The sequence below is a fragment of the Artemia sp. Qi Xiang Cuo genome, chromosome 5, assembly GCF_049724085.1.
Source record: "Artemia sp. Qi Xiang Cuo chromosome 5, ASM4972408v1, whole genome shotgun sequence".
NCBI lineage: Eukaryota > Metazoa > Arthropoda > Branchiopoda > Anostraca > Artemiidae > Artemia > Artemia sp. Qi Xiang Cuo.
In genome coordinates, this window is record NC_142798.1 from 5183091 (window position 1) to 5208547 (window position 25457).

At 35.4% G+C, this 25457-nt stretch overlaps 1 protein-coding gene across 8 annotated transcripts in view; it reads left to right on the forward strand.

Annotated features, from left to right (window-relative positions):
• Positions 1–22022, forward strand: part of Synd (protein kinase C and casein kinase substrate in neurons protein Synd) — a 206605-nt gene extending 184583 nt beyond the window's left edge. For 5 of the 8 annotated variants that reach the window (XM_089089306.1, XM_089089311.1, XM_089089309.1 and 2 more), the window contains 5 exons: positions 3339–3446; positions 6040–6176; positions 8685–8765; positions 13735–13883; positions 18035–22022. In XM_089089306.1, coding sequence (XP_088945432.1) covers positions 3339–3446; positions 6040–6176; positions 8685–8765; positions 13735–13883; positions 18035–18141 — 582 coding nt within the window. In that variant the 3' untranslated portion in view covers positions 18142–22022. The remainder of the gene's footprint in view (positions 1–3338; positions 3447–6039; positions 6177–8684; positions 8766–13734; positions 13884–18034) is intronic. The other 3 variants (XM_089089312.1, XM_089089313.1, XM_089089310.1) reach the window with 2 other exon arrangements.
• The last annotated feature ends 3435 nt before the right edge of the window (positions 22023–25457 follow it).

The window sequence follows — 25457 nt, forward strand, 5'->3', positions numbered from 1 at the left end:
CCTAGACAGTAGGGTAGAACTTCCCAACCCAATTCGCCTAGCCATCTTAACCTCTTTTTCATGATATCCCTAGACAGTAGGATCGAACTTCCCACCCCAATTATCCTAGCCATCTTAACCTCTTTTTCATGATAACTCTATACAATAGGATGAAACTTCCCACCCCAATTCGCCTAGCCATCTTAACCTGTTTTTCATAATAACCCTAGACAGAAGGTTCGAACTTCCCACCCCAATTATCCTAGCCATCTTAACCTCTTTTTCATGATAACCCTAGACAGTAGGGTCGAACTTCCCACCCCAATTCGCCTAGCCATCTTAACCTCTTTTTCATGATATCCCTAGACAGTAGGATCGAACTTCCCACCCCAATTATCCTAGCCATCTTAACCTCTTTTTCATGATAACACTATACAATAGGATCAATCTTCCCACCCCAATTCGCCTAGCCATCTTAACCTGTTTTTCATAATAACCCTAGACAGAAGGTTCGAACTTCCCACCCCAAATTGGCGGAGCCATCTTAACCTCTTTTTCATGATATCCCTAGACAGTAGGATCGAACTTCCCACCCCAATTATCCTAGCCATCTTAACCTCTTCTTCATGATAACCCTATACAGTAGGATCAATCTTCCCATCCCAGTTGGCCTAGCCATCTTAACCTCTTTTTCATGATAACCCTAGACAGTAGGATCAAACTTCCCATCCCAGTTGGCTTAGCCATCTTTACCTCTTTTTCATGATAACCCTAGACAGAAGGCTCGAACTTCCCTCCCCCAATTGGCGGTGCCATCTTAACCTCTTTTTCATGATATCCCTAGACAGTAGGATCGAACTTCCTACCCCAATTATCCTAGCCATCTTAACCTGTTTTTCATAATAACCCTATACAGTAGGATCAAACTTCCCATCCCAGTTGGCCTAGCCTCTTTTTCATGATAACCCTAGACAGTAGGATCAAACTTCCCATCCCAGTTGGCCTAGCCATCTTAACCTCTTTTTCGTGATAACCCTAGAGAGTAGGATCGAACTTCCCAACCCAATTGACCTAGCCATCTTTACCTCTTTTTCATGATAACCCTAGACAGTAGGATCGTAGATTTATCGTACGGTTTATTGTTTCATATACGACGAGTAAACGAATGCCTAAAACTATACTGAAACAATTTTCTTTGAAAATTTTTTTTGTATATTGTCGTCAGCTTGAAGCACCCAATTTAAGAATACATAAAGAAAAAAAATATTTTCCTCGAAATTTCTCGAAACTTGTCTGCCATTCGGTCGCCATTGCTCCAAATAGAGCCTTTCAGTTTTACAGAATCAGAAAATCCTAGTATAATTTTGTTGTCATCAAGGTGCCACCTGACAACCTCTGCACCGGAATGTGAAGCCTGCGTTCTTGAAATAGGCTGTACAAAAAGGTATTTTGTTGTTTCCCTTACAGGGGATGAAAAGAATTTTAGTATTGTACCTTCCGAAGCCCAAATTTTGTAGAACATTAATTTTTTAATTGCATGGAATACTGTGTCCCTTTTTGCATTCGTTTTCTTACGTCATTTCTACCATAGGAGTACTCCGACGATTAAGATTTTTAAGTTGCCAAATTATGGCAGGAAAGAGGGGTTCTCTTCCGTTTGTGTTCCATTTATTATTTAGTTTTTATTTATCAGTCTATTACAGTGAGCCAAGAACTATATCTTTCTTTATAGCCACAAATAAAATTTATTCCGGTGAACTTTCTTCTGTTTCTTGTGCAGCCTATAACAGTAATATGGAAAATTCTTGCTGAATAATGGCAACGCGTTACTATCCTACCTTATCTACCTATTTACTAAAATAGGTGAAATTACATATATATCGGATCACTTTTGGGATTGTTTTAACGTAATCCTCATAGCTGGAACGATGTCGGATTACTCGGATCACATAAGTCGGATCACTAAACCTGCTGCTTGAGAAACTGAACTTATGATTAAAGTAAATTATTTAGAATTAAAATTTTCACTGTTAGATTTGTTTTCTTCCTTGAATTTTTTTTTTGCGAGTTCAAAGGACTTTGCTGTAGATGGTCGATTTTACTCTTAGACTGAACTTCAGAAATCATTCAAACTAAAGAGAATAGAGACCCGGACACTCATAAATAGGGACAACAAACTCATCTGTACACAACTACAACAAATGTTAACAAATAATTTTTTTTCTAGGGGAGTTTTTAAGTTGTTTTTTTTTCAACCGTTTTTCGTACTATCTTGGGGACAGTTTTCACTCAGCAAAAATTGAGAAAAAAAATCAAAGCTAAAAAAAACTATAGGGCAATGCCATCTAATGTTTGCCGCCTAGCATGGCCAACTAAAAGCATGTCTTCCTTTTCCCTTTTAAACGAACCTCCCCAGGTGACGCTACATTCAATGACCTAATGATATGTGCTTCGACTGGTCTGGAACAAATTTGGTTGTGCTCAGTTTGGCTACCCATTCCGATTTCACGTAACCAATTTCTTCTCAAAAGGCCACACGAATACGCAGCTTAAATGGTAGCACATTCTTTTAATGCTATTCAAGTAAATAGATGTCGGTGACCTTGTTAGATCGGATGATCTGATCTGATCGAGATCAGATCAGTCGTTTTTTTCCGATAATTTTACAAATATGGGTTGATCCCATCATCTCAAATGTTTGTAACAATTTGTCTAGATGCGTTGAAAAGATGAATGTTGACAAAATAAGCATTATTTCCAACATTCTGGGGAAGCGCATAATCTACTAAGCATTATTTCGGACAATCTGGGGAAACGCATTATTTATTGTGTAATTTAAAATAGAGTCCTGAAACATAATAAAAGTTAAGATAATATTTTGAACCTCAAATCATGCATAGAATACAGTTCAAAACTTTAAAACACAAAATTAGTCCGAATTTATTCCATAAACGAGAGAACTAAAAGCTTTGTTTTGATTTTGTCTTATTTTTTGGACCGCGCTGTCAAAATCCATCATTAATTTTCTGATGATTCACCCACAGTTCACTAACAATCTTTTGTAGGTTTACAAAAACATGCTTCATGTTAAAAAATTGTTGCTAACTATTTTTTCTAAGACCACAAGACACGCCGGCGTATTTGCTATTGTTGTTAGCAAACTATTTAATCGCTACCATGTTGAAACGTAACGTTACACCATGTACGTAATGTTACACTGACTTAACATATCGTCTTCACGTGACATAGTGTTAAATTTACTTAATACTATAGAAATAACATCTTCGTAATTATTGATTTAGATGCATGGAAGGCTTTGTCTTTTTTGTGTTCTTTTTCTTATATTGTTTCCGCTATAGGAGTATTCCGAAGAGTTTCGTGACATTAGTGGCAAGGGGAAGAAAGGTCATCTACCAGAAGGTGCAATTACCCTCATCAATCAACGAAGCGTTAGCGACGATTTACCTGTATTATTTTTTTTTAATTTACTTGTGTGGTAGAGGGTATTTCTCTTCTGTGTTTCTTGACGACTTATAATTTCTCACTCTGCCTAATGACTGCTTTTTTTACCTTGTGCTTTTTGGTATTTTCAGTTAAGTAGCATTTCATTTTTGCTTTTTCTACTTTCACCGCATTTTGTTTTCCACAGTACGCTTTATCTGCTTCCTTTATTTTATTTCACCCTTTCAACGCTTTTTGTAGTGTTCAGTTGTGTCTGGTAATTTTGATCTATTAAGTGAATTAGTTTTTTCTTCGGTTCTTTATTGTTAAATGTGTCGTCAGGTTGTATTTTCCCCTCTGGTATTCGCGGTCTTTAAAAATCGAAGCTAGTTGTACAGAATAAAGAAAATTATCGCTATGAAGTTTCTAAACGGATTGAATACAAAATTATCCAGAATAAAAACCAGTTGAACCCAAACTTGTGAAAGGTTAATAAAATGAATTGCGCTTTTTTTTTTCTTTCGCTTCTATTCTCCCTCTAGGAAATATTATTTCCGACTGGAAGATTGAAAACGTAGAAACAATGCATCTTAAAGCCTCAAATTCTCATCTTTTTCATAGGGGTGGTTAGGTATCACCAACTGGGTTTTAATGCTCTCTCTCTCTCTCTCTCTCTCTCTCTCTCTCTCTCTCTCTCTCTCTCTCTCTCTCTCTCTCTCTCTCTCTCTCTCTCTCTCTCTCTCTCTCTCTCTCTCTCTCTCTCTCTCTCTCTCTCTCTCTCTCTCTCTCTCTCTCTCTCTCTCTCTCTCTCTCTCTCTCTCTCTCTCTCTCTCTCTCTCTCTCTCTCTCTCTCTCTCTCTCTCTCTCTCTCTCTCTCTCTCTCTCTCTCTCTCTCTCTCTCTCTCTCTCTCTCTCTCTCTCTCTCTCTCTCTCTCTCTCTCTCTCTCTCTCTCGCATTATATATAATATATATAATGCGCACTTATTTCAACGCCGTCCACCTTTGAAAGGGTCTTCGACGATGTATACAAGGGGTGATCACTGAATTAATAAGTTCTGTTCAATATGACTTAACTAAATATATGTACTAAAAGTGGCTAGAAGGAGAGCAAAACTAGAATACTTGTCCATGTGCTAACCACAGTTAGCATAGAATACACATAATAATGATAAATATAATGCACATAAATTTCAGCACCGTCTATTTTTTAAAGGATTTTGAATGATCTATACAATGGGTGAGCACTGACTGAACAGATTTTATTCCAATATGAGATTAACGTAGTTAATCAAGAATTATTCATTATCAAACTATTATATCAAATTATTCAATTTAAATTAAAATTAAGTTGCCATTAAGCCATTGGCCAATTGGAGACAAATCCCAGCCAAAACGTCTGTGTGAGAGGCAAATCTGGCGTAAGCCTTTTTCGGGATTGTATAAAAATGATGTCATTCTTACTTGTTGATAGACAGTCTATAATCCATCCATCCGTCCTAGGGCATAACTAAGGTCATAGAACTAAGGGATAATAAGAACCGAAAAACATGGGTTCTTAAATTGGTCAGAAGGGGAGAAAAGTTCGATTATTTGACCATGCGTATACACATGCAAATAATGAATACAATTTACATAAAGAATTAAGAAATATAATTATTAAATAAGAAGATATGAGATTATTAAGTACATAAATAATTAATAAAATACTTATAAATACACTTACATATACAATACAAGACAAAATTGAGGAGTAGGGAGTAATGAGCCTGAGTATCATAGAAAAGGCAGAAACAAACAGATAATCGAAGTAACTGTAACTGAGTGTTACTATAATTAGAGCAACTATCTCTTTTGTTTACTTGTTTATATAACAAGAATAACCAAAATTGATAAATGAGATGGTGTTATAAGCATCGACAACTGATGGACAGGGTTACCACCACGGTCCGTTTCTAAAGTGCTACAATTGCCCAAATGTGTGTGCTACATAGCAATTTTCGGAGCTACAGTAAAAAAATTGAATGCAATGGTGCGAAAATAGCGCTAAAATAGCACTTTCGTGCTACATGTAGCAACCCTGATCACGTGCCATGGTGCTACACATAATGAAATGCAGCTAAAACAGTATTTTCGTGCTACAGGTGGCAACTCTGATGATTGGACAATCCTCACTAAATACGAAACTGAAGTATCATGGTAAATATCCTAGATCACAACGAAAACAGGCTTAGATCACAACGAACACAGAGATGCCAAAAGCCAAATTCGACAAATACCGACATCGAATAATAAAAATGAGTATGAGGTATTCTATAATTGCACAACATCTACTAGAGTGTTGGCCAATAGATTCTCCTATGGGGGGGGGGGAGAGTACCTTAACCTCTAAAAACTTTTTTCAGTTCATGCTTTCGTGCTTTCTATTAGAGGTGGTTTCGGGTGAATTGGATGTGTATATAATATGATAATAAAATGATAATAAAAATATAATAGTTAGATACAATAATAATAAAAATAATTAGAGGAAATATAAATTATATAGCCCTATTGAACAATAAAAAACGATGCATTATAACTAAATAACTAACAACTAAATAATTGAGTTTATCCTTTTTCAGGAACTATCTTCATTCAATGATAAAAAGAAAGCAGTGAAAAAATCTTCCAACGCCAACAGTTTGAGGCATAACGAAATTAATACTGGCAAAACGGAAGCAGCCTCTAAAATTAGCAGCGATATATCCTCATCCCTAAGGTAAACTTCTTACCCTTGATTTTTCTTTCTTTTCTCTCTTTTTATTATTCGTCTTTTTTGTTTGTATGTTTTTTATGTTTTTTGTTATTCCTTTTGTTATTGCTATTATTTTGTCTTCTCCTTCTTCTTAATTTGTTCTTCTTTTCGAATACCAATCCTCAATACAATCTTGATCTTATTTTATCGTTCAGAATGAATAATTGTACGAGGGGCTCTTTTTAATTAGTTACGGTGTAAAATTTTCGTCGTAAAATTTTCGTTTTTCCTTCTGGTTTACCTTCTGACGCAAGAATTTAAGATCACAATTTAGATCTTTTCTATATGGCTAAGAATTTGTGATAAAGCTTTCTATTTCGTTAGCCTTACCTAAATTCCAATTTCAAATACATTAGGCTTCGGTGGTGGATACAGTCACTACTGGAATTTACCTAATTCTTACTGTAAATGGGTATAAAACTAGCCTATTTGAATTTGAAACTAGCCTAGATTTTGAGCATTAGCTGGGTCTTGGTGCTAACCCAATCCCGTTGCGAGTAATCCTCAAAAAATTCCTTGATTTTGTCATGAACTATAATTTTTTTATGTTTATTTCGCATAAATAGTTTGTATAGGCGTCTAGAATCACCTTATCATCATATTGTAAATAAATTTGAATAAAAAAACATATTGATTCTGCTTATCTATACCATTTGTAATATTCCTCAAATAATGAGAATATCTAAGATGTATTCAAGTCTAGCTCAGAAACTTTGTTCTGAAGCTAAAATAGAAATAATAAAACCTCTTTAATTCATATGTTAAGAAGTAAATCAAATACTGTAAAACGGATTGAACCGATTGAGCCTTGCAACTACGTGAGAGATCCCTTTGAGGGGGAGGAATGGAATGGAAGCTGGAAATTATGCAAAAAGTAGAAAACAATTGCATGAAAGATACAACGGATTGTGGAAAGAAGTCGTGAAAACCTCTCTATGTACTGTATGGGCTCAGAGCTTTCCCCCAATCCCACCTGGTTTGCATGCCTGGTACGTTTTATCCGTTGTTGCCAGTAACTGCACAAGGACAAATCCAGTTGCAGCTCTCTAGAAGCGCTAATAGCAGTGGCGTAATTTCTTCAAAATCCTGGGGGAGGGGGGGGCAAAGTTGGAGGCAATTTTCCCAAATCAAATGGAAATGACAGTGAAAAATGAGTCATATATTACCATAAAGGCAAAGATATACTAAAGAGAACTGACCTGTTTCTCTGGATACTGGCTTATCTTAATTTTGACCAAATGTTTTTACATAAACTAAATTTCAGCTGGGAAGGGGGACTCAGGTCTGGGGGGATGTGTGTGGCAATCTTGGGTCTGGAGGGGGCAGTTGTTCCCCCTACCGCATAGCAAATTACGCACCTGACTAATAGGGAAAGTATATATAAACTTATTCCCCCTACTTATATTTGTACTTGATTGGAAGACAGTAATATATGTCCCTTGTTTTACTCTAATGAAGTAAAAGAAAAAAAGAGAAATTAGAAGAAATTAGAAGAAAATCAACAGCGCCATTTAAATTTTTCTTTGCGAAATTGTGGGTAGGTGAAGATTATAGAATGCTCCAAGTTTTAAGAAAAATGTGTGAATGTTATGTGACATCACTATATCATCCTTCCCAACTGACCTATCTTGAGTTACTAAAGAAGATTTCATACTACTACTACTAACAACTCACTGCAGTACCAAGCCGCCTGGGGCCAACATAGCTGAGCACGCTCCTCCTCAATCCCAATCGATTCAAAGCTTCAAAATAATGAATTTATGTTAAACAAACCATTATTAAAATCAAAATTTCCAATAATTTTTTTTTCCCCAAATGAAGTGAATGTTTGAGTCATTCACTTCATTTGAGTCAGGTTTCTCAAATGAAGTTGAGTTTGAGTCAGGTCTATCCGACATCCCGAATTTATTTTATGTCCTAACATGGTTTTTCAATCAATGAAGTTTAAAAAGTAAAGTAAATTTGTAGATAGAACGGCAAGAATGTTTGTATCTTTTACAAGAGATTACAAATTTCTAACTTCTATTTTTAGCGATCGCTCCCACCAACTATCTCCCCCCTCCTCTCTTGATATTTAATTTCAATTTCTAGCCTCCTTCCGTAAAAGCAAACTTTTAACAACCTTAAATAAGTTGTCGCTTCCGAGATTAAATTGGAACTTACGGTGCATGTAACAGACGTGATAACTGTCATAGATTTTATGTGAATTATGGTTTAGTACAAGAATGTTCCTATTCACCCTTTCCCCTACAGATCCCTCCAACTTCTCTTCCACTGCCTATTGCCCTTTACTGGGAGGGAGGGTCATATGTGCCATAGTTAAGCCCAGTTGCTTAATTCTTTTGGGAATTGATAACATACAGTTCTTTCAAATCTCAGCATAGTTCGTTATAATACCACCTTGTTTATTATTCCATCATTTTCGTTAATTCCACCGAATTAAGTGAAGATAATATATATATATACATACAGGGTGCAGCCGCAAGAGTTGAGAAACCCCTTCGAGAATGACGACGATCTTGGTGAAGAAGTGATCTTGCGACGGAATCAACAGTAAAAGGCTCATTTAGCACGTCTTGTTATTTTATAACTATATACTAACGTTCTGGGCCATACCTAAGAACTAAGGTGTTTATCAGTGACCAGAACGGTTTTCGGAGATGTAGGTCCCTCCCTGCTCCTCCAAGAACAATAATTTTAGCTATTTTTAACCTAAAAAAATAGGCAGAAAAGGGAAACTTCACTCAGAGATAAATTTGCAATCACTGCTTTATTCTGTGTGAACAATGTATAAATTATGTAATGGCCCGGTACATTTTAGCACAACAATACAGCTGCATTTGCACCAGTCTCTGGTGCAATTAGTGGTTGCAAGCAGACTGGTTGCAGAGACTGGGCAAGTAATGCGAATCAAAATTTTCACAACTAACTTTGTTTCCCTTGGGGGGAGGGGGGGGGGAAACACCAATCTGTCATTCGGCAATGGCCGATGGTGAAAGTTTTGTCTCTTCTTTCTTCTTGCGAAAATCAGTCTCTTGGCTCGACTATTATTATGAGGTTTGTGATAATTATAAAGTTATTGGCTTAAGAAAACCTTGTATCTTGAATGTAAGTGCATTTGATTTTGTAAGGTTTTTTCCGTTCACTTGATCAATTCAAAAAATTTAGACGCAAGATTTTCTTTGTCAACTGTTAATGCATACACTGGGTATCCTCCAGTTAAACCACTGTCTCTGGTATGGCCTTTCTGGTATCCTCTTTTATGGCCTTTATGGTATGACCCTTATAGTTTCTTAATAGCCATCTCTTTTGATTTTAGTGCATGCATTTTTTTTTTTTTAGAAATCATACTGCATTATTATTTTTTCTAACATGCACTGTTAAAATAAATTCTGACAGAAAACGATAAAGCGCATCTGAACAACCGATATTGTCACATCAGTCTCTTTTTGAAGTCTATTCTAGCAAAGATTACAAATTAGACTTGGATTTCGGGTGTAGATTGAAGAATAGCATGACACAAGGAATGGTGCTTTTTGGGAAATTGATGCATGTGAATAAACTGCTTGTTATTTAGAAGAAACCTAAATTTACTTTATATGCAGGGGCGTAATTTCGTCAAAGTCTTTGGGGGGGGGGGGGGCAGAGTTGGAGCCAATTTTCCTAAACCAAGTCAAAGGGACAGTGAAACCTGCAAAATGAGCCGTATAGTACCATAAAGGTAAGGATGTCCTAAAAAAAACTGACCCGTATCTATTGATCCTTGAATTATGCAGGCTTATCTTAGTTATGGCAAGATTTTTGAAGAAACTAAATTTCAGCCTAACTATCTGCGAATTATCTTTTATATTCGCCAGTTCCCGTAACCGATAGCAACCTTCATACAAGCAATCTCTTTCGGTATATGCAATTATTTTTTGTTTTGTTGTCCAAAAGCCCCCTTTTCTTGCTTGTTTACATAATCTGTTATTACCGATTTTTGGCTAAAAAAAAAAACCGATTACGGATTTTTGCCATGGATTCACAATCTAAGTTGTGAACCCACAATCCCTTTTTTCAATTGAAAAGCATTTTCATGGTCTAGATTGTCAGTGAAACCGCATGTTTACAATTCCGAATATGAATTTATAATCTAGTTTGCCAGTGGAAAAGGCCTCAAAACTTAAGATCGCTACTCATTCAGTGTAATATTTCATTGTTATCACATCTGCTCCAAGGAGTAACGGATACTTATAATTGTTGAAGTTTTTACTTTTGATGTCCCTGGTACTTCAAATGGAAGAGCATTTGACATGATATAGATTGTCGTCTTACTTTTGAACTAAATCAAAAGGGACTAAGTGCAGCCAGGTTGTCAAAATAGCATAGATCCAATGTCTTAGAAACAGAATAGGGTATTAAATTTTATTTCTCAGGGAAATTTGAGGTGTAAAACTCAATCAAAGTATGCCATGTGTATCCAGATTTTCAAAATGGCGGATATTATTAAAAATTGTTGAAATATTTTGTAAAACATATTAATAGTAAGCCAGAATCTGGATTCTTATAGACTTCAAGGTATTTTACTATAACTTCATTTATGGTTGTGACCTACGATTATGACGTTATTCGTCATCTAGTGTACGAAGATGCGGTTTTTCGCCAAAAATTGATTTTATTTTAAATATTGCTTTGTTGATTACAAAAGCGTGTAGATGTAGCAATTTCCTCTAACATGAGCTCTTAAACAGTCCTCGATGATGTTCCAGTGCTCCAATAGCAGCATAGAAGAAAAAAAGAAAAAAGAAACTACATGAGTGCTTTCAATACAAAAAAGATGATTTTCCTTGCTGTTCAAGGTACGGGACTGTAAGTTTTATGTATAGGGTTTTCGGCCATGGCATAGCCAAGATTCAGGGTGTTTTTTTCACAGTTAAAGAAGTTTTGAAGAATAGGAAGATAAGTCTGCAAACCAAGATTAGAATATTAGAAGCTACAGTGATGATAGTGGTCAAATATGGCTCTAAAGCATGGGTGCTCCGAAAAGTGGATGAAGCTTTGCTAGGTGTTTTCCAGAGAAATCGCTTATGAATTGTTCTGGGTACCTGGCTGACTGACCGCATTTGAAACAATAGGTTGTGTGAAAAATGTGGTTCAATACCACTCTCTAGGGCTATAATGAAAGAAAGGTTGAGGTGGCTAGGGCACGTTGTGCGGATGAAAGATTACCGAAGACTGTCCTTTTTGGCCAACCGTCTAGGGCTAAACGGAAAGCAGGTCGTCCTCGTCTGGGGCGGGAGGATGTCATAAAAAAGATTAAAAAGAAATGGGAACTTCCTGGGAGGGTGTAAAAAGCAAGGCTTTGAGTAGATCGGGATGGAGGAGGAGCGTGCGTAGCTGTGCTGGCCTCAGGTGGCTTGGTGCTGCGGTGAGTTGTTGGTAGTAATAGTAGTAGTAGTTTTTGGCCATGGCGATCCCAATGGTGTACTTTTTATATCGATCCGATCTAGTTTCAAAATAATTAATTTTGGGCTACTATTGGTCGAGATTCGTCCTTTGCTAAATTGCAGCTACTGCTGCAACTACCATTGCAATTACCTATTTATAATCCAGAATGTGTATTTACAATCCATTTTGTCTCTGGAAAAGGACTCAGAATATAAAATTACTACTTATTCAGTATAATATTTCATTATAATCATGTCTGCTCCTTACAAGTCTGAACCCGTAGTGACCGAATTTTTTTTATTTTGGCTTCCTGAAACTATTTTTAGTGGTTGTTATATCATTTTTATGCATGTTTGCTTCTTTTCTACAGTAAAGTACAAAATTTTACTGCGCAACGCTCACATATGAGAGAGTGAAACAGAGAGGTCATATAGAAATTTTGTGGACTTTTTTTTTGTGAGAAACATAAGAAACTCGTAATTCAGAATAAAACTATAAATTATTTAACGGCGAATGGAATTAAAAGATTCTCAGCGTCATTACTCAACGTAAGTTAAGCTAAGAGTAGTTAAACTAATAAATAAATTAAAGGATTTCTTATTGAAATACTTATTTTTCTTACAGCTAGCCTTTTGATAGAATGATATATGATAGAGTGAAACACTTTTATTTGCCGAAAGGGTAAAAACGATCAAGATCCCCCTTCTTTTCCATTGCAAAGAAGTTATGTAGGAAATTTTTGAGTTTTTAATGAAAAACACAAGAAACTTAGAATTCAAAAATAAACTTTCAAACAATAAATAATTTAACAGTTAAAATATTTTAAAGACTTCTTTTCCATTGCAAAGAAGTTATGTAGGAAATTTTTGAGTTTTTAATGAAAAACACAAGAAACTTAGAATTCAAAAATAAACTTTCAAACAATAAATAATTTAACAGTTAAAATATTTTAAAGACTCTTGTTACATTACAGACTGATTAAATGTATAAATGATATATAAAATCGCTTAGTGAAACACTTGTTTTTTTTTGCAGCTAGCCTTGTATGTCTTTTTACTGAAGCTCAGTTTTATCTATTATTTGCTTTATTGTATATTGCGTTGAAGTATTTTTCATTAATTCAGTTACTTGGGCTTGAGTTTGTAATTCATCTAACTACTTACATAACATGTAAGTGCTTAGGCAATAGAAGTCACGTGGGGTATTTATGTATTATTTTTGTCCCCCTTCGTTAAAAAGGGGTAGTCGTTGAAACTTCTAAGAGGGCTAATTCGATTGAAAATTAGATGTTTTAGTACCCTATTTAAGAGTAAAAAGTGATCGGATTTTCACAAAACAACTTGTTTTGGTATCTTTCACGTATTAGCATCTATACATGACGCCAAGACTGTACCCAGAGGGAGAGTTAGGGGGGTTTGACCCCCCCTAACCCCGCGAAATGGTTTTCTGGCTCTTAAAACGTAACAAAAATGGATGTAATCAAATTGTGTATGCGTTTTTTGAGGGTTTTTTTATGTAAACCTCCCCCCCCCCTCCGAATTTTTTTTTATAAAACTCCCTCCGAAAAAGAATCCTTGGTACGGCCTTGCATGACGCCATGACATCATGCTCAATTAACTAAGCTAACTTTTTTGCATGCTGACCAATATTCTATGTAGCGTAGGCCGGGAGTACAGTGCGTGGTTGGGGGCAAATCAGCCAATGCTTCCTTTGTTATTTCCCTCAGATTTCTCCAGGTACTCTTTTGGAGCTGGGTCGACACTGGCTGAGCTTAAGATTCCCACCAAAGACCCCCGTTTTAAACCAAATAATCAGCAAAACCAGGACTCGAACCTGTAATGGTTCGCTCTTTACAGGGTCCTGACTTATATCACTAAAATATTAATAAACAATGTAACTGAACCATTAAACTTTTCATGGCAGAATATAAATATGACATCAAACTAAAGTCAAAGTCTATTGAAACTAAGAAAAGAAAATATATAAAATAGCATTAATGTTTTGTGAAAATAATACAGTGAGGTCATCATAATTATTCTATGGCGCGTCCTTAATAGATTCAGAACATTGTTTGTATCTTCTTCTTTTTTCAAAGCAATGGGAAGAAAGAAGAAACTCCATTTGACGAAGAATCTGAGGATTGGGACCCTGACCTATTAGTCGACAATGGTGAGCCTGGTGTTCCTGTTCGAGCACTTTACGACTATGAGGGAGCAGAATTCGATGAATTAAGTTTCAAAAGAGGTTAGTCCGAATTATTTTTATCTAAATATGTACGCTATGACTTCTTTTTTAGTTTTTTTTATGGAATTTAATCTTGTTGTCAAATCATTTTCTTTGTTATATTCTCTAATTAAGGTAACGATTAATCGTATGTAATTTTAAGATGTAGGCCTTTATATATCCCCGTCCGGGCGTTTTATGGTTACGTGGAGAATGAATTCGACGCAATTTTCGAAAACACTCTACCGTATGTGTTCTTTTTATGACAATACGACCATTTGTGTATGACCCTGTGCTTTTTTTTATTTTAAAGGAATTTTGTTCATTTTAACGAAGGGCCATAAAAGGAACTTATGTAGCCATAAGAAGAAAAAATATAGCCATAAAAGATTTATGCTTAAAAAGTCATATTTTGGTATTCATCCTCAAATGGGCAATCCTGAGAGTTGAATTACTCTGAAGTAATTTGAGACATAATCACACTCCCTCGGACGTACCGCTATCAGTCAAGCCAATACGGCAAACACGAATAAGCATTCTAGGGTCGGATTACAAAGAGAAACACTGAGACACCCTGTAATTTTGAGAAGTAACCACCTACCAGCTACCAGTACAGATAGCTGTTGAGCTATCTGTAGTTGCACCACCGTCGGTCAAGCCAATACGGCTATCACGAAGAAACTTGTAAGGGCGGATTACAAAAAAAGAGCACTCAGACACCCCGTAATTTTGAGAAGAAACCACCTACCAGCTACCAGTACACATAGCTGTGTTGAGCTATCCGTAGTTGCACCACCGTTGGTCAAGCCAATACGGCTATCACGAAGAAACTTGTAGGGGCGGATTACAAAAAAAGAGCACTGAGACACCCCGCGATTTTGAGAAATAACCATCCTCCCTCTGTTGAGCTACGTATTTCTACCTGCTCCGCCATTTGTCAACCCAATGTGGTAAACACGCAGAAACTTGGTAAGGTCAGATTACAAAGAAGAGGAGACACCCCGCACTGATCAGTTGAAGAACAGATTTGTAAGACGTTGCACCTCCATTTGAGTGTTATCCCGAGGGAGCTTTAATTTTACTCGAAGTTCATGCGTCATGACGGTTCATCAGCTGCGTTGAAATATTGCAACTGAGTCGTTGAAAAGATGCATTCGTCAAAAGACATAGATGACTTAAAGATGCACGGATATCCTTCACGGTGTTCCTATTCCATATACCCTCTCTTGAGCCGTTGAAAAACACTGGCAAAAGTAAAGACTTCATTAAAAAAAAGTACAAAAATAAAAACTTTAGTGAAACCTGGAGCAACCCTGAATCGAACAGTTCGTGGTAACGAAATGTAAGTAAGGAGCGACCCGGCTTAATAGTAAAATCTAAAAATTGGAATTTTAGATATCAAAAATACATCGAAAGGATCAGATTTTTATGCTGATTTCAAATATATAAGTTTCACCAAGTTTAGCCTTACCTATCATAAGTTACGTGCCTGAGAAAATTTGCCTTATTTTCGAAAACAGGGAGAAATGCAACCTTAAAGTCATAGAACTTTAATGAAAATTACACCATCAGACTCATCGTATCAGAGAGCCCTGCTAAAGAAGTTTTAAGCTCCTATCTGCAAAAAGTGGAATTTTGTATTTTTTGCCAGAAGAAAGATCACGGATGCGTGTTTATTTGTTCTTTTTTTTCAGGGGTGATCGTATCGGCCCAGTGGTCCTAGAATATCACGGGAGGGCTCATTTGAACGGTAATTAAAAGTTCTAGTGCCCTTTTAAGTGACCAAAAAATGGAGGGCAACTAGGCCCCCTCCTACGCTCATTTTTTCCCAGAGTCACCTGATCAAAATTTTGAGATAGCCATTTTGTTCAGCATGTTCGAAAATTATATTGACTATGTCTTTGAGGATGACTTAATCCCCCACAGTCCCCGGGGGAAGGTCTAAAAGTTATGGACTTTGCCCAATATTTACGTATAGTATTGGTTTTTAGAAAGTATACAGAAGTTTTCAGGGGGGATTTATTCTGATATTTGGGGGGGGTCGGTGTTACGTGGAAGGATCTTTCCACGGAAGAAGTTTTCATGGGATAAGGGACATTACTATGAACGGGGTGCTGGATTTCCCAGCATTATTTAAAAAAAAAAACGATCAGAAATTAAATAAAAAAAACAACAATTTTTTCAACTGGAAGTAAGGAGCAACATCGAAACTTAAAATAAATAGAAATTATTACGTATATGATTGGGTTCACTTCCTTGTCATTAACTCGCTCTTTACGCTAAAGTTTTTTTTTGTACTTTCATCTTAGCTATTTATTCTAATTAACGGTCTTTGTGATTAAGGGGTCATTCTTAAGGAATCGGAACAAAATTTGAAGTTCAGCGTAAAGAGCGAGGTATTGAAAAGGGGGCGAACTTCCTAATATACGTAATACAAATATACGAATATAGAAGTTCGTTACGTAAGTTAATTCGTAAGTTAAGTCAGAACAAAATTTCGAGAAAGCCATTTAGCCAAAAAAAAATAAAATTAATATGCAAATTTCGTTTTAATTATTCATATACGTTGAGCCAAAATCAAAGCTGCATTGATTCAAAAACGATCAGAAATTTAATTAAAAAAAACAAGTTTTTTTAAACTGAAAGTAAGGAGCGACATAAAAACTTGAAACGAACAGAAATTATTCCATATATGAAAGAAACTGTGCCCTCCTCAACTCCTCGCTCTTTACGCCAAAGTTTGACTCTGTCTCACACTTTATTTTTTAAAACAATAAAAAGTTTAGCGTAAAGAGCGTGGCGTTGAGGAGGGTACAGCTTCTTTCATATACGGAATAACTTCTGTTCGTTTCAAGTTTTTATGTCGCTCCTTACTTTCAGTTTAAAAAAACTTGTTTTTTTTTATTTAATATCCAATAAATGATAAAGGTTTAGTATTGGGCAGAAATTGGATGACGGTTGTCCACTGAGTCATTGAAATACGCATTCGTTCAAAAAACCATAAATGGCTTTCTAATTATTTCCTTGGTGACTGATAAAAGGTAAAGGATACGGCACTAGACCCTTAAATTCCAAACCGGCGGTGCTGATCTCCGTTTCAAGGCCCTTCAGCCAGGAAGTGCACTGGAGGGCTGGGGGCCAGCCATCCTGTGCTTTCGCACACCCATCCCGCTTACAGAGTCAAGCCACTGACCTCCGTCCCAAACCAAATAACCGGCCACATTATCGAACCCCCGCCCTTTAGACAAAGGATTCCAAATCCAGCGTGCCAATCACTCGGCAGTTTTTAGACTGACCTGATATTGAAAATTCTGCTTCTATTCTGCATTTGCTGCACTCGAGCTATTCTGCGTTAGAAAAGAAAGAGTTAAACTAGATAGAAAAAAACATGTAATTATGAAAATAGGGTAGTTTTCAGCCATTTTTCAAATGAATGAAAATTACCCTCGTTTCTTGGTTTCTTAATTATTTTCGTTTTTATTTTTCCCACAACCACACTGCCTTTTCTATGACGAAAAAAATAATAGTTCCAAATAAAGATAAGTCCTTTTATTAGACAATGAAACAAATACATACAAAAGCTCTAGATATTTCGATGACATAGTCAGTCTCTACCATCAGTAGAGTAACTAAAGTATTAAAATCAAACGAAATATATTTATACTGAACAAAATAGTTTTATTTTTAATTAGAAGAAAAGAAGATAGTACCACCTTTGTTAAAATTCAACGCAATATTAAAGAAGTCAAGATAGTTAATGAACCCTCTAATAAATGGAACAGAAACTTGCTGTGACCCGAAAGTTATTATTTTGTTCAGTATAAATATAGTTTGTTTAAATTCTAATTTTTTAGTTACTCTACTGATGGTGATGACTGATTATGTCATCGAAATTTCTAGAGCTTTTGTATACAGTTTTTACACTGTCTAATAAAAGGACCTATCCCTATTTGGAACTCTTATTTGTTTTGCTAATTAGTTTAAAATTTAACTGGATGATAATTACCCTCGTTTCTTGGTTTCTTAATTATTTGTTTATTGTTTTTCTTTTTACCAAACGCATGAATACCCAGTGTGGTTTTAGAACGTATTTACGTTGGTAATAGAAAAGCTTAAAGGCCTCAATACTATTCTATGAAATAACAAGAACTATCGATTTTTCATTTTTTAAGGCGAAGTATTTGAAAAACTCGAAGACGAAGATGAACAAGGGTGGTGTAAAGGAAGAAAAGATGGAAGAGTGGGCCTATATCCTGCCAATTACGTCGAACCTGTGTAAACCGGAATAGCTGTTGAAGAAAACAGTATAAATAGCTAGCAATTTTTCTTGTTTTTTAGATAACTAATAGCCTATGTGAACTTTTTATTCGAGTCATTAAGTAGATTACGAGTGAATTGTTGACTTTGTGTTGAATACCCGTTGAAATTCACAATGAATAATAAGCCAACAAATTCATGCTGTGTGTTTGTGAAATCATTGCTCATTGGATAGCCTTCTGTGAATAGTTTTAGTATATTTACACTGATATAAGTGATGTTATCAATAAGATTTGTTTGTCTTCCGTACCTTGGTTTTCCCTGGTAAATTTAGAAATGACTTACAGGGCATGTATGCATTGAGGTAATTCTCCAATACGCCGTTCTCATGCTAGTGTATATGTTTCTTTTTCACTTCAAAATTTACGTTTTCCTGAAAAGTTAAGATTTAGATTAGTAGATTTTAAGCAGCCAAATTGCTCTTTGGCAACCCTGCTCATGTTCCCGTTTAAGAAGTTTGGGTCCTCGAATAGAATCCCTTAAAAAATCTTGGCCATCTGAAATGAAAATACAACATATGTATTTCTAATAGTTCTAGTTGGCAGCAATACCATATACTTTTGCCAATCCCTTTAAATTTATTCATTCAAAGAAACTAAAAAATAGGCCAATTACTTCGAAAATTTAAGTAATTATGGAATAAATTGTCTAAACGTTATTTGCCTTTTTGTGGAAGTCCTAAGAATATCCTAATCTTTATATTATGTGTATTAAATGAAAAAAAAAAAAACGTTAATGACACCAACAAATCCTCTAAAAGATCAATGGAATTCTCAAGTTTGGTTCGTTACAACTCAAGTTGTGAAAGATAAAACTCGTGCCTGAGTCTTAACCAATCATAGTAAAGACACTTTTTAGTTCGCCTTTAATTTGATGTATTCACAGTTGTGTCATGTATTTACAGTCCGTCTGTCTTTATAGTTACTTTTAAAACTGAAACCAAAGAGTATGTGTTACTTATAAGAGTGGAAACTGGCGCTAGTGTTGAACTATCAACGCCAGCTAGCAATAATTGACATTTTTTCAAGCTTTGTAATCGTTTTTCTGTCAGGAACAGAGATCAGAAAATTATCACTATCCTAATTTTACCTATTACACTAATTAAATTAATTATTTGTATCATTACACTGAAAAAATGCCAATTTTGGCTGAACGCTTGATGGCGCTGATAGTGTTTTTGTCGGCACTAGAGCCAGTTCCCATTCTTTTACGCACCCCATACTCTTTGACTGAAACTTAAGAATTTGGCTTCGCTACTAATTGACTTCGCTACAGGCGGGTGAGAGACGTTTTGATTCATCATATTCTTCAGGTTTATTTTAAGGTACGACTTAAGATGTGCAAAGTACAATTCTATGTCCCATCAGGTTGAAAGGGGAAGTATTAACGATCAATGTCCTTTGTAGTAACCAGCAACAATCAAATCTCCCAAAAGGTCAACGGAATCGTCATGCTTGATTTATTACAATTCAATTTGTTTTGGTTACAATAATTCAACTCGGGACTGAATTCCAATCAATTCCAGTTAAGACGCATGCTTCTCTGCCCGCCTTTACCTTCTTTGGCTGAAATTCAAGCTCCAGTTAAGGCTCCTGAAGTTAAAACTTAAAATGTTGTTTCGCAACTAATCACGCATGTGATAGGTGTTTCAGATTATCATATTCTTCAGTTTTTATTTGAAGCTAAGGCTAAACACGTAAGTAGTACTAAGCTGTGTCCTATCAAGCTGAAAGGGAAGGAATTAATTTGCTTTAAATGAAACAAGAGCTTGTTGTGGCGAAGATATTCAAAATTTTGGAACTTGTATCCGATAGTTTGAGTTTTTCCTATAAGTTTATACTTCACAGAAAAGCCAAAATTTTATATTTATTTGTTTTGTATCATGGAGATTTTCTGATTGTGCTTTTTTTACTGTTCGTATGTGGTCGTAAACTATCCCTATTTGGTCGTAAAATATCCCCATTTTCTCCATAAAAGACTTCAATTCAAAAACGTTTTGTTTAGGACCGTTTTGTAAACTAGAACGATTTCTAGTTTACGACCACATACAGTAAACATTTGTGGTTGTTTTACAGTAAACGTTTAAGACCACATACAGTAAACGTTTGTGGTCGTTTTACAGTAAGCGTTACAGTAGACGTTTACGACCACATACAGTAAACGTTTGTGGTCGTTTTACAGTAAACGTTTACGACCACATACAGTAAACGTTTGTACTGTATGTAGTCGTAAACTAGAAATTGTTCTAGTTTACAAAACGGTACTAAACAAAACGTTTTTGAATTGAAGTCTTTTATGGACAAAATGATGGACAAACCTTAGCTTTCATCAATTCTTCCACGAATCTTCGTGAAGTATTGGAACAAGATTTAGAATATATACGATAAGGCATAGGTAATTTTCCGCCTCAAGTTAGAAAGCCTTCATTGTACAGAAATCAGTTATTCTTTAATGTGAATAATCTAAAAGAAAAAGGATGGCTAGTATTCGAAAATATAGTGAAAATAATGTTACAAATGACCAAATATGTGAAGATTAATTTTGGCTCTATTGATTTCGTTAAGTATTATATTGGATGAAAAGCTGATGTAACTTGACTTCTTGTAAATTAGAAAAGGTATTAGGGAATGTTCGATAGAAGGTTTTTTGCCTAAACAGAAGTTGTAAAGAATTTCTTGGACTTTTGGAAATTCTTGGAAGAATTTGAAACCGTGTCTTTTGGCAATGACATTTTAATCAAGCTGTTTAAGGCCTTTCGTAGTTGGTGTAACAAAGTTCCTAATTGTTCAACACCTTAGAGGATTTCGCCTTTGCCAAATCATATGTAATACATTTATAAGAGACCACGCCTCCCTCTCCTCCCTAACCAATAGCCAATCCTGAATTTTTATTGGAAATTGTTTCAATGCTAAGATGAATAAAACAAATAGAACCTGTCCTGTTTATCATTATTGGCGATATTTGTCTTTTGACGTTATTGCCAAAATAACCAAGAATCTTTATTACCGTTATTTACCAATCTATAAAAGCCATTACGTCTCTCTAGGTTAGTAATTTTGGATCTTTTCTGGACAAGGCATCACTTCATAGTCTTAGAGTCTTAAGGAATACATAAACAAAATTTAGACTATTTGAAAATATTTTCTGAAAGAGAAATAGGAAAAATTCTTATTTTCCTAAAAGATTCCTATGGAAACAGTCAGGATCATATACAGGGAAAGGTTTGACGCTCCCTCCCCCCCCTCCTCCCAATCCTGAATTGGTCATAGAATGCACGTAAAAAGACTGTTTCTCCTAAAAAACAGAAAAATGTTTCTGCAGCTCAGGTTGGTCTGAAAAATACATATAAGATAACCTTACCCCCCCCCCCCCCTCTTCCGAAAAAAATTTACTTTTTACCCAAAATAACAGATATCTTTATGAGATATAAATTGGTTTTGTTAATTATGACTGAACCTACACAGGGAGTGGATACCTTAAAAGAATGCGAAGTACTGTTTAAGGAAGGGTTGGACCCCTTAGGCAATTTTAATTTAGATGGCAGAAAAGAGGAGGATTTATGGGTTGAATTTTGCCTTTACTGACTCAAAATAGTCAAGGCGGTTGATCGTTATTACTTATATACGAACAGACCATTTAACTTTTGAAATAGTCACCATCACCGAAATGTAATAATGAAGAAGAGCGAAAAGTAAAATAATTTACGGTACTGTTCTATTAGCTGGAAGCACGCGAGATATCGTATAGCAAACATGGTAAAAGAAACTAGTCAAGCAGGCTATTTCAACGGAGAAATCCTATGCCGAGCATTGCAAACAGTGGTTTCTCATTGCGTTTAGAATGTTTAAACGTTAGTTTTTTGGGGTCGAAGGAGCAAAAAAAGCTACCTAGGTTAGGTTACGTATTTAATATATGTTATGCTTTACCCCACCTCCCTGATGTGCAAAAATATAGCCTAAATTCGTTTCTAAATTATTATATTTTTATCCTATTTTCTTTTATTTTATTAGCATTAACCAAACTTTACTTCTCGCTTGTCTTCCAGCTAATAGAACAGTACCTAATTTACTCCGAACGTGGATATTCTTTTCATTTCATTCTTATTTTGCTATTGAAAGAAGTCATTGGTGAATGTATTAAAAAGAATAAATTTGTATTATTCATGATTATAGTAAACTGTTTGGAATTAAAATTTTAGCTCCGAGATCCCTATTTCTTCCTTGTCATGTTTCTGCGATTCGCTTTAACAGTTAAAATTCCTATTACTCTTAGATGCTAGAAAAGATGCTAGTTGTTAATATCCGATCTTTAGAAGATCAGATATTAACACCTAGATTCCCGAGTTGGCTGTCGTTTTTAAGAAGAAGGATAAACCGGTGTGAAATTGAACTAGGAAACACTTGGAAAAATTTAACTAACATTAGCTTTTCATTAAATTGAATGTTAGTTAAATAATTTTAGTCATTTCAAAAGAATTGCACGTTAGTCAATTACATGTAGTCTAATTCTATATTTGAATTTTAAGCAAAACGAAAATGGCTCATCTTCTACATTAATATAAATATCAAATTCATTCGAGAATATATAAGACAGTTTTTTTTATATAAACCAATTGATTACCATTTATGATAATGTTTATTTTCCATTTATGCACATTATACTTATTATGCTCGGAAATTTGTCATACCGAAAGTGGAATTTCCGCTATGAATATATTTCTGAAAAAATCCTAAAAATTTCTAAAAAAAACAGCGTACTTCGGGCAATTTTTTTTATATAAAACTGGAACTGGAGAAAGCTGGGAACTGGAAAGGAGGAATACGAAGATTTTTATGTGATATTTTTTTTTATTTAAACTGTTGTAATTTTCCAATTTTAGTCGAAATTATTTCGTTTTTTCTTAATGATACTTTCTTATTAATACTCTTATCCAACTTAAGAGTTAGATGTTCTCGTCGAAAATAGGGAGAGATGATTATCGATTTATTCATGCAACAAAAACTTTGTTTCATATTATTGTCATTTCCAGTCAAAAGTAATATTTTATTAGCTAACTTCCATTGTTGATAAGTTGATAATTAAAATAATGATTTTAAGAACTGCTGTGCTTATAATTTATGGACACTTCTAGAACAGACTCGAAGAGTTCTAGTGATAAAAGTGAAATAAGGCTCCTATTTCAAAACTTCCTTGAACAGAGAACAGGGCCCATCATTCCGTAAACAGAGTTTCTGTTCTTTGCCAAATCCAGCCCCTGCATTCTTCAAGTTCTGAAGGGAAATTTGCAAATGTATGTTTTTTTTTCATTTTTGGAACGGGAGTTCCCACCTCCCATGAGGTTCCAATTTAATTTAGATATTTCCTTATGACCTTCTCTTGCCTAATGCGGGGAAAACGTGCTTTGTTCATCTGGTCGGTCCCAGGTGAATGGACATAAACATCTGGCCACAATATGAAAATTTATTATTCGTATTATGCAGTATAGCAATCTGAGCCTTTTAAAACGAATACCTAAATCTGTCGGTAGCAAGGCCGTATTCAGGGGGGCGGTTAGGGGGTTTGAAGCCCCCCCCCGGAATGTCTACCCGAATAGTAAAAACGTAATAAAAAGGTAATGAAACAAATTTTGATGCGTTTTTTGTTTTTTGTACCCCCCCCCCCCTCCCCGAACAAAAATCCTGGATACGGCCTTGATTCGTAGACAATTCCTCTGGATAGTATTTCAACATATCTTCCTCAACTTTTCGGTTTGTGAAATATACGGTTTATTGAATAACAACTGAAGGTTCTTACAATAATTACCATAGCAATGAATGTAAAAACAAAACATATACTAGAATTATTGGAAAATGTAAGCTATTCCACCATACCTAGGGTGTGGGGGTGAGATTTGTGGTCTAACCTTGGATTAGGTAATCAAAGTGACAACGTTTGAGTGATGCCCTATAATTCAGAAGAATTTACTTATTTCTATGTTGTTTTTTTTTATTGTATAATCTTGATAGCATTCTCGTATGGGTTTTTATAATGCTAGTGAAAATGCTGAGACGAGAATTTTGAGTGAATCGTGTTTCTTAAGAAGTGTTGTTTGTTGAATTTGTTTTCCTGAAATTAAAAAGTATTCTGTTGGTTTATTTGTTAGTTGTTACAACAAAATTCGGTGGAAGTTTGAATTTCTCTATGGATACCGTGCCACAACAAAGAATACCAGTCTTAATGATTGATCACTAGTTTCTTTTCTGCTCTGTTTTTTCCCACTGTCTAAGATTACCTAGAATGTCTAATCTATGCAGGGGATTTTCTTAAGATAAATTATAAACACTAATTTTTGTTACTTCCTGAATTTTCTCTGTTAGTTAATAACGTAACATTACGTAAGTTCAAATAAAAGGGCCAAGGCTTCAATTCTGGCTGCCGCAAGGCTTAGCGTCAGTCGTGGTACTTGACCCTATAAAAAACATCCTGTGTCAATAATCTCTTGGCTGTGCAGAGTTCATTTTTGAATGATTTTGATCCTAAGTTGTTTTTCCTATTGCCTGACAGTGGCGGATCCAGGGGGGGGGCGAGGGCTGGCGCGCACCCCCTAACATAGTCTAAAGTAGTGTAATTTACTTAAGTAACGAAAATTTGCGTTAATTAAACTTGCTCCTAACACAAGTTTATCGGATCAACCTATTTTGCGCCCCTTGGACCATGGCGATTTCAACGGTGTACTTTTTATTTCGATGCAATAACATTTTCGAGAGGTTTCGGTTTTTTTCGAAAATAAAGGGAAATATATTTCTGTGCTAAGATTAACATTGATGTTTCATGGAGGTAATAATTAACATTGCTGAATCACCATCAAATAATTTTTGCATAGAATAATTTTTCTAAAAACACATTTTTTTTTAAATTTTCGTATAGGCCGAGATTTGCTCTTTACTATGCTGCAGCTACTGATGCATCCATGATGTCAAAAATTAGTTTAATACAAACACTGATAAATCACTAGAGGAACTTTTTCTACTGACTTGTTCAATAAAGCCATTTTTACTTCTTTGCAAAATGCCCAATCTAACTTATTTTGTTCTAAGATCTAGGGTAACAGTACTGTAAGCTTCTGGCTCTGTTTTGGAACAGCTCTAAAGTTAATATTGAGCTACAGGTTCTTAATCTCCAGAGGATGTCTTATAGTTAGACTAGAGCTTCTTCTTAGCTGTAAAAGCATTAGTTACAAGAGCTAGCTAAATAAAATAAAATAAACTATGCCTCTAGTGCTGCCTCCAGAGTCGGATG